We start from the raw sequence: 9113 nt of genomic DNA on the forward strand, positions 1-9113 counted from the left end.
TCTGTGCCCTGCAGAGGGGCTGGGACAGGGCAGGGATGGTGGGCTGTGCAGTTCTCTGTGCCCTGCAGAGAGGCTGGCTGCCACAGAGGGTGTCTCACCCCTGCTGAGCGTGTCGAGGAAGAGTTCGGGCTTTGCTGATGTCATGGAGCTGGTGCCCCTCTCTCTCTGCCTGTCCCCTCGGCTGTCTGCCCCGAGCCCCAGGTGCGTTGTGTTCCATCCCAGCCGTGTCTCAGCAGTTTGGGAGCCCCGGGGCAGGCGGGGCACACTGCAGCTCCCAGGGCCCGGGCACCCTGCACATCTGCGCACTCAGGAACACGCTGGGCTGTCCTGGTGTGGTTTCTGGTGTGTCCATCCCCTGCTCCAGCTGGGACCCCGCCAGCAGCAGCTGCCCCGCGCACCCAGAGCTCCCCGGGCCGGGGGAACAGCGACCTGCCGGGCATCTGTGCTGCGCTGCACAACCTCCCTGGGTGCACGGGATGGCAGCGCGGGGCAGAGCGGCACGGCGGGGTCCCCTGGGAGCGGCAATGGGAACGGGAGGGGACAGCGGGGACACCCCGGGCTGGCCGCCAAGGGGGCGGGGCCTGTGCAGTGGGCGTGGCCTCAGCGTGTGGGCGTGGGCTCCGCGCCGGGCTGCGTCACTCGGGGGCGGGGTCACAGGGGGCGTGTCGCTCTGGCCCCGCCCCCCGCGCTCGGCTCACCATCACGCCACCGGGGCGAGGCCCCGCCCCCCTGCCGCGCTCTGATTGGCTGCGGGGCGGGGCGGGGCGGGCCCGGGCGCGCGCAGCGCTTAAAGCGCGGGGGCGGCGGGCGGGGGGCAGCGATGGAGCGCGTGGTGCTGGTGACCGGGGCGAGCGGGTGAGCGCTGCGGCACCGGCCACCGGGCCACCGGCTACCACCTACCACCGGGGCACCGGCCGCCGCCGGGCCGGGAGCGGGAGGGGCGGGCTGGCCGGGGCTGGGCTCTCTCTGACACCGTCCCGTTGCAGCGGCGTGGGGCTGGCGCTGTGCCAGCGGCTGCTGGATGAGGATGGCCGCATCCACCTGTGCATCGCCTGCCGCAACGAGCAGAAGAGCGAAGCCACGCGGGACCTCATCCTGGCCAGCCACCCCTCCGCACAGGTGTCTACCGTGGAGGTGGACCTGGGTAACCTGGCCTCCGTCCTGCGGGCCGCCCGTGAGCTCCGCTGCAGGTACGGGATGTGCCCCCATCAGCCCCCACCCCAGCGGACAGCCCTGACCCCCCTCCGAACCCGCCTCCTGCGCTCTTCTCCACGCAGGTTTCAGCGCCTGGACTTTGTCTACCTCAACGCTGGGATCATGCCCAACCCGCACGTGAACTTCAAGGCTCTCTGGCACGGTCTCCTCAGCGGGTAGGAGATGTCGGGGGTCCCGGTCCCAGCCTGGGGGCACCACGGGGAGCTGCCATCCCGGGATGTGTCCTTGCTGAGGAGCCCGAGCCCATCCCTGTGCTCCCGTGTGCGGGGTGGCTTTGGTGACTGCTCTGCTGGGCTTGTCCTGATCCCGGCTCTGAGGGGGCATGGGGAGGACCAGAGGTCACCCAAAGCCTGCAGCCCCTGCACGAGAAATGCTGCTCTGGTGAAGTCTGTGTCTCTTTCCCGTTGTTGTGATGCCAGGGTGGGTTTTTGTAGCTGGTCAGAGCTGGGGGGCTCAGTGCTTTGTGAAGCTGGTGGTGTTGGTGTGGGTGGCACGGGGAAGCTGAGCTGAGGAGCAGTGACTTGTGTCTAGCAGAACTGCTGGGGTGTTGAGCACTGGTGCCAGACTGGTTTTCTTGCCTCCATTAGCTATGGCCCGAGGGCCTGCTGCCGTGCTGGAGCTTGATTAAGTTATCTGAGTGTGAAATGAGGGAAGGAGATGTTGGTAACGGTACTTTAGCAGGGGAAAGTGAAGGGACAGATCTTCTCTGGTCTGGTCAGCATTGAGGCCCTTGTGGATGAAGGACCTGGCATACTCCATAGACCTTTCCCATCTGATATTTCCATGGTTTGATGTTGCCCTCGAAGGTGAAGCTGTGCAGAGCCTGTGAGGTGGGGCAGTGCTGGGTTCCTCCTGGCACTGTTCCTCCTCACCAGCTCCTGCTCTTGGCTTCCAGGAGGGTGCTCCACATGCTGACCACCGCAGAAGGCATCATGACCCAGACGGACAGGCTGAATGGAGATGGGCTCCAGGAGGTGTTTGCTACCAACCTCTTTGGACACTTCATGCTGGTGAGGCTTTGTGGGAAGGTTGAACCCTCAGTCTGATGTCTGCTGTGGGTAGGGATGGGTCTGGGCAGCACAGATCTCACGGGTTCAGATGCTGATGAAGGCTGCAGTCTGACAGATGAAGAATGACAAGGGTAAAGGCCTTGACATCTGTTTAAATAGCAATAAATGGTGGCTTTAATTGCAAGAGTTAATATAATTTTGAAGTTACTCTAGTGAGCCAGCAGACCAAGGTCAGTCATATGTAGTTTTCAGTCTGGTGGGATAAATACTAAGGCTTGTCTATTAAATTCTGAGGTGCTCAGCGGAGCTGTCCAGCAGAATGACAGCTGCTTGTACCAGTGTCTCCTTTTGGCTAGGCTAGGAAAAGCTGGCTGAGAAAGCTGAGAGAAGCTCACAGCCTTAGGTGCTGTAAAGTTATACCCTAAGAGGTGTTAAATAAGTTAAGGATTCTTTTTCCAGGTTCGTCAGCTTCAGGCTCTGCTCTGCGGTAACGAGAAGCCCTCGCGACTCATCTGGACCTCCTCCAGCAATGCCAGGGAGTCTGCCTTCAGCCTCTCTGACTATCAGCATGCCAAGGGGCAGGAATCATACAGCTCCTCTAAATATGCTACTGACCTGACAAGTGTGGTCCTGAACAGGAAATTTAATGGCCAGGTGATGATGGGGTTTGTGTTGCTGCAGGGACCTAATGAGCTTCTGCTGTTTGTAATTATCATGACATTGTTGTTACTGAGTTGCATTCATAGCAATCTGGTGCGTTCCTTAATGCACAGGTAAGAGCTAAACCTGGCTGGGGCTGAACTGGTGGTGTAGGGGGTGGAGAATCTGCCAGATTCTGCAGTTCTTGCCAGGAAAACTTCCCAAAGAGGGAGATTGCAGGAGCGGTTCTTGCCTTGCAGGCTCTTCCCTTCAGCTCAGAGTTGGTGTTAAAGAGCAAAGAGCCTCTGCTGTTTTCAGGTGTCCCTGCCCATCAGCACAGGGCTGCTCTGGCAGTGCAGGCTGTGCTGCTGGCTCTGCTGCTGCTCAGCTTTGTCTCAGTGAGCTGTACCAGCAGCTTGTCTTCCCTGTCCTGGGGGATTGATGGATTTTGTTGGCAGCTGCAGCCCTGGTCCAGCAGGTTGTGCCGTTCTCAAACACTTCTGGGGAAAATGGTTTAGTCACAAAAGGCTGAGCTCTTCTATCTTAAAGAAGAGGTAGCCTTTGGTCTGAGTGGGCTGTAATTTGTGGGATTCTCCATGCTGATCTGCATGGAGATTGCACCAGGAGGCTGCATTTCCTATCCTGGGGCTTTGAAATGGGCACAGATGTAACACAAACATTTCCAATCTGGGCCTCTTAAAAATCACTACATCCAACTGCTCTCTGCTCTGTACTTAGTGGAGTGTTGCTGCCAGGTGTCTGTACACACCCTGTCTCGCTGTACTGGGGGGGAAGGAGGGTGACCCATTCCTTTAGCTGTGGTGTAATTGCACACTGACTTGGTTTCTTCTCTGCAGGGTCTGTATTCCAGTGTTGTTTGTCCTGGGCTCGTTATGTCCAACATGACCTACAGAATTTTGCCCATTTTTCTGTGGAAGCTGCTAATGCCCATCATGTGGTTGGTGAGTGGATGTCCTGTGACACACTTCACTGCAGCCTTGCTGCTGCCTGTGTTGTTACAGATTTCTTCCTTCTGTTGGGCTGGGCCCTCTGCAAACCTTCCCTTTCTCATCCTGGGGCCCCAGTTTCCAAGCTGAGCTGGGAGCTGTGGTGCTGGGCACTGTGCAGAGGGGCAGGGCTCAGCTCTGCAGTGTTTGTCCAGGCTCCCCTGGAAGGTTTGCCAGTCCTGCTGGTGGAACACCATCAGCTTGCTGGCAGCAGAGCTCAGGATGTGGCCCCAACTTTGCCCCTGTGCTTTGAGATGCTGTTCATGTCTAGAACAACCTGGTTTTCAGTGTTGTTCTTTCCATTCCTCTAGAAGGCAGTGTTGCTTTTCTCTTTCCAAACCCATGGAAAGCAAAGCCTCCTGCTCTCTGTTGCCTCTCCCCCTGCTGCCCCAAAGTTTCCTTGTCTTTCTTCCTCTGGCCTTCATCTTTCCAGTTTCCCTGCAGCCCTGTCCCTGGAGGCTGCCTGCTCTGAGCCTTGGTGCTCTCCCTGCAAGAGTGGCCCTTCATCTCAAGCTGCCAGCTTGCAGCAGCTGGTCCTGATGGATCACATTTCTCCTGGCAGCAGAGAGGCAGTGCCTCCTCACTTCTCAAAGCTGCCAGTCCTGCCCTGAGACCTTTCCAGAAGAGGCACCTGGGGTGTGTGGGCTGTTGCTCCTGCCTTGGGGTGAGCTCATCAGGGAGTGACACTTGCTGGGGCTCCAGAGAACACTTTGTGCTGATAAAGGGATGCTTTAGTCCGTGTGCAGTGGTACCCACTGCCCAGTTTGAGAGGCATTTGTACCTCTGGCAGGTTATCTGGAGTGTTTGGGCTGCTCAGGGCTTGCCAACAAACCCTGGGCCACAGTACAGATTGTCATGTCCTTCTTTTCCCCTCAGATCCGATTTTTTGCCAAAACTTATACTCTGACACCCTATAATGGAGCAGAAGCTCACGTAAGTACTTCACAACTTGGTTTTAATATTCCTTCCTTCTGGGTGGCTCCTCTGGGGTCTTGTGGCTTGAGCAAAGAGGCTCTGAGCAAGGCTGGTGGGTGGTGCTGTGTTGGACCCCCAAACACCACAGCAGGGAGCAGCCCTGGGCTGATCTGCCCCTTGGTGCTCTATGAGCTCCATCCAGTAGCCATAAAATAAATGATCTTGGGAGAACATCTGTCCAGGGAGAGCCCTGTGCAGCACAGGGGGTGGATGGGGGGCACAACGTGTCTCAAGCACAGTGGGAGCAAGCTCAGCCATGCTGAACTGCTTTAAGTGTTACTCCTGCCTCAGGTGGGTCACATCTGAAGGGAGCCAGCTCAGAACCTGGCATGTCACAGCTTCCCCTGCTTGGTGGGAGCACCTGGGGTGTCTCCTGTGTCTGCTGGCAGCCAGGCTGGGCTGGGCAGGCGTGTGCTGGACTTGCACACCTTTGTGCTGCTCTCCCCAGGTGTGGCTGTTCAAGCAGAAGCCAGAGTACCTGGATTCTCTTGTCAAGTACCACAGCTGCACTTCTGGACTGGGGAGATGCTACGTGGAGCCTCGGAAGGTGCGTGGAGAGGAGGGAGCTCCCTGCTGCAGGGCACTTGGCTGGGGCTCTGTCATCTGCTCTGCATGGGAGGGCTGGGGCCAAGGGTGTCCTGTGCCTGGAGTTTCCACTCCAGGAAACACATCCAGGAAGATGCTTGTTGGATGCTGAGCAGCAGGAAGGGGATGTGGGGTTATCTGCAGTGTTTCCTACAGTAACTCCTGGCTTAGGCTGGAGCCTGGAAGATAATGGAAGTGATAATCAGAGCATGTTCAGTGTGGAATGATGTTCTGGCTTATGCCCTGGTGACAGGTGTGTTTAGTTGGCTGTTTGTGAAGGTAGCAGCTCTGGAAATGCCCTCTGCTTCTCCCCAGAGCTGCCCTCAGTGTCTGCACTGGCTGCCCCGAGGAGGTGATGGTCTCACAGTGCTGTTTTCTTTGTTTTCCAGATGGATGTGGATGAAGACACTGCTGAGAAATTTTACCAGAAGCTGCTGGAGCTGGAGGAGCAGACTCTAGAGAAATACCGTGATCTCTTAGATTAAGTAAAGCCATCTCAGTGGGGTGAGAGTCTTGTATCAATGACCTGGGATTTCTTCATTCTGGTGCTACCTGTGCTGCCAGCCGTTCTGCAGGCACACAGCTTCAGACACAATCAATCTTCCTTCTCCACAGAAGGTGAACAGTTCCTGAAAATGGAAGTGTGAAAACTGAAGAGAAGTGCTTAGACCTTTTGCTATGAGATTTTTCTTTAGGAGAAACTGGGACCTCAAGTAGGCAGAGTCTGTCTTCACACAGTGACTGAGCTGTGTGTGGCTCAGGAGCAGCCTCAACCCCTGTGGTTTCCATCTGGCTCAGGGCAGCACAGGCAGCAGTCTGGGCTGCTGCCCTGCATCCTGCCTCTGCTGGCGTTTGTAGCTGGCTCAAACACATCTCCTGTGGCTGATCCTGATGTACTTGAAGGCTCACCTTCAGCAGAGCTGCCCTTGTTCACCGAGCTGGGGCTGGCTCAGCAAGCTGGAGCCTCTCTGGCAGGCAGGGTCTGCCCAGCAGCTGAAGCCAAGCTCCTGAGGAGCTGGGCTGAGGAGCACACACCTGCCTCAGCTGTGAGAACAGATCCCTCACTGTCCCCTGGCTACGGGCACTGGAGGCTTTTAACCATGACTGGCTTGAAAGGATGATGCTGACCTGGACTGGGGGCCAGTGTGCTCTGTTTAGAGCGAGAGGTTACCATGTTCTTTTACCTATTTAACTCTTTTTATATAAATCTGTTGTACCAACCATTCTTCCTGTTGTTTATCTGGGGACCTTCACCAAGTACCTGCCACCAAGTAACTTCAAGTGCTGTAATGAATAAATGACTGAAACTGGTTTGTCCTTGATGCACTGGTGTTTTTATTCCAATATCCATCTACCTTTGACTTGGAGGGCTGGAAGGAAATTGAAATTGTTGCCTTGTGTGTAAAGCTGTGTGTACCTGGGAAGTGTGGAGTGAAGGGCTGGGAAGCCAGAGAGGTGGTGACTTCTTTAGTAAGGAAAGACATGAGTGATTTGTGAAGACTCCAGCGTGGTTTTGTGTGCTGAGCACCTGTGGGAAGCCTGAGACTATTTCCCAGCCTTAGGCTCCTGGGAGACGTCTCTGGTGCTTGCTCACCCTGCTGTGTCACATAATTAATTATGGGTTTAGTGCTCCCTTGGCTGGGGCTGGCTGGGGTCAGGTGAGGTTAGAGGGAGGCTGTGCTGGGTGCCCACAAGGAGGGAGGTCTGGGTAGGAAACCTGCACAGAGCTGCCAGCCAGGACAATCCAGGCTCTCGGTGCAATTGGCCTGTGGGAATACAGAGTTAAAGCACCTTGCTTTCATTTTTTAACTTCTTCCCATCCTCTGCTGGTTTTGGGCAGAGCAGAGGGGTGGCACCAGCAGCAGAGGTGTCTCAGTCTGGCTCTGGCTCTGGCTCTGGCCGTGGTTCTGCCCTGGCCCTGGTTCTGGCTCTGGCTCTGGCCCTGGTTCTGGCCATGGTTCTGGTTCTGGCTCTGGCTCTGGCCATGGCTCTGGTTCTGGCTCTGGCTCTGGCCGTGGTTCTGCCCTGGCCGTGGTTCTGCCCTGGCCGTGGTTCTGCCCTGGCCCTGGCCCTGGCCCTGGTTCTGGCTCTGGCTCTGGCTCTGGCCCTGGCTCTGGCCATGGCTCTGGCCATGGCTCTGGCCATGGCTCTGGCCATGGCTCTGGCTCTGGCTCTGGCCATGGCTCTGGCTCTGGCCCTGGTTCTGGCCCTGGTTCTGGCTCTGGCTCTGGCCCTGGCTCTGGTTCTGGCTCTGGCTGTGGTTCTGCCCTGGCCCTGGTTCTGGCCCTGGCCCTGGCCCTGGCTGCCCACAGCCCCCGTGGAGGGAGGGAAGGAAGGGCCAGAGCTGTGTGTGTGCAGGGAAGGATGGCTCCTCATGCCCTGCTCCTGGCCAGCACACACCTGGGCATGGAGCTTGGCCCTTCCAGCTGGAACTCCTCTGTGCAGACAAAACAGCTCCTGCCCCAGCCCTGTGGTGAGAAATTCCAGCTGGGATAGGGAAGAGCTGGCAGGGGCAGCCGTGAATCACTGCTAAGACAGAAGCTTGCTCTTTGTGATCCTTGGATACAGAAGCTTTCCAGAGAACCTCCAGGGCAGATCTTGAGAGTGACAGCTCATGGTTGCTCTGTACAACCCTGCACAATCAGCTATCAGCACGATCTGATATCTCACCTCAGCCTCATCCTGAGCCACTGGTTTTTCACCTTTGTGAGCAAACCTTGCTCCAAACACAGCCTGAGTTCTCCATGGCTTTTCAGCTCAACTGGTTTTCAGCTATGTAGGACATGGATAACAGGAGGGTGGGTGGGAACTGAGCCCTGGCCAAGGGAGGAGAAAGCTTGGGATCGGTGTGTCAGAGCTGAAATCCCGTGCCTGGGTGACCTTTGCCTCTCCAGGAGGGGAAGGGAACGGGATGGAAGAGAACAACAAGGACTGGCATGTCCCTGTAAACAGGTGGATGGAACACAGCCAGCTTGTTTGGAAAGATCCAGGCTTAGTGGATGGCAACTTTGATGTTGAAAATCTTGGTGGGGAGAGGAGAGACATAGCTCTGAGCACCTGGGTGAGAAGCAGGGAGCAAAAGCCCCTCTGAGAGTGTTTGAGCAGCATGACCTGGCTGGTGGCAGGAAGAGCCAAGAGGGACCTGGACCTGGTGGCATTTGCTGAGAGTTTTGTAGAGCCAGGACTGCCCCCAGGGTCAGGGAAGATTGTCAGCACCGCTTCAAAACATGGAGCTGTGCTCAGAGGAGAAATCAAAAAGGGAACTGGAGGATGATTCCTGTGAGAAGAATCAGTATGAGTGTGAAATTCCTTGTTGAGCTCGTCAGTCGATGCTGCTGTGCAGGAGCAGAGCCTGGGGAGGCTGTGATGCTGTAATTAACATTTTTGGCACCAGTGCTCAGTGAGAAGGGCCTGGAAAGGCCAGAGTGCCCTGCAGATGGAGGGGTTTGTACCAAACCAAAGTGCTAGCAGGGCAGGGAGCAGGGCAGGCAGGTGAGGCTCACCTTGAGGCAGAGCAGCTCGCTGTGCACCCATTTCTCCCTCCAGGCTGCCCCAAGCCCAGCAGGCAGGAGCGAGGCCTGGGCTCGGCTGTGCAGGGCAGCACAGCTGCTGGACTGTGTGCAGGGCCCTGTGTGCTGCAGGAGAAGCTGCACAGACAGACAGACAGACAGACAGACAGACA

The 9113-nt window shown here is 56.9% G+C and overlaps 1 protein-coding gene across 2 annotated transcripts; it reads left to right on the plus strand.

Moving 5' to 3' along the window:
- The first annotated feature begins 807 nt into the window (after positions 1-807).
- HSD17B7 (hydroxysteroid 17-beta dehydrogenase 7) lies at positions 808-6753 on the plus strand. 2 transcript variants are annotated; one of them, XM_015615715.1, is made up of 10 exons: positions 819-855; positions 987-1190; positions 1278-1370; positions 2111-2225; positions 2685-2879; positions 3722-3826; positions 4748-4804; positions 5295-5393; positions 5821-5935; positions 6047-6753. In XM_015615715.1, exons 1-9 carry the CDS (start codon positions 821-823, stop codon positions 5914-5916), a joined length of 999 nt encoding a protein of 332 aa, XP_015471201.1. In that variant the 5' UTR covers positions 819-820; the 3' UTR covers positions 5917-5935; positions 6047-6753. The 2 variants fall into 2 exon arrangements, with proteins under 2 accessions (XP_033367359.1, XP_015471201.1); XM_033511468.1 differs by lacking the exons at positions 3722-3826; positions 4748-4804; positions 5295-5393 and having other exon boundaries at positions 808-855; positions 5821-6753.
- Positions 6754-9113: the final 2360 nt, after the last annotated feature.

This window comes from Parus major, unplaced genomic scaffold, assembly GCF_001522545.3.
Source record: "Parus major isolate Abel unplaced genomic scaffold, Parus_major1.1 Scaffold246, whole genome shotgun sequence".
NCBI lineage: Eukaryota > Metazoa > Chordata > Aves > Passeriformes > Paridae > Parus > Parus major.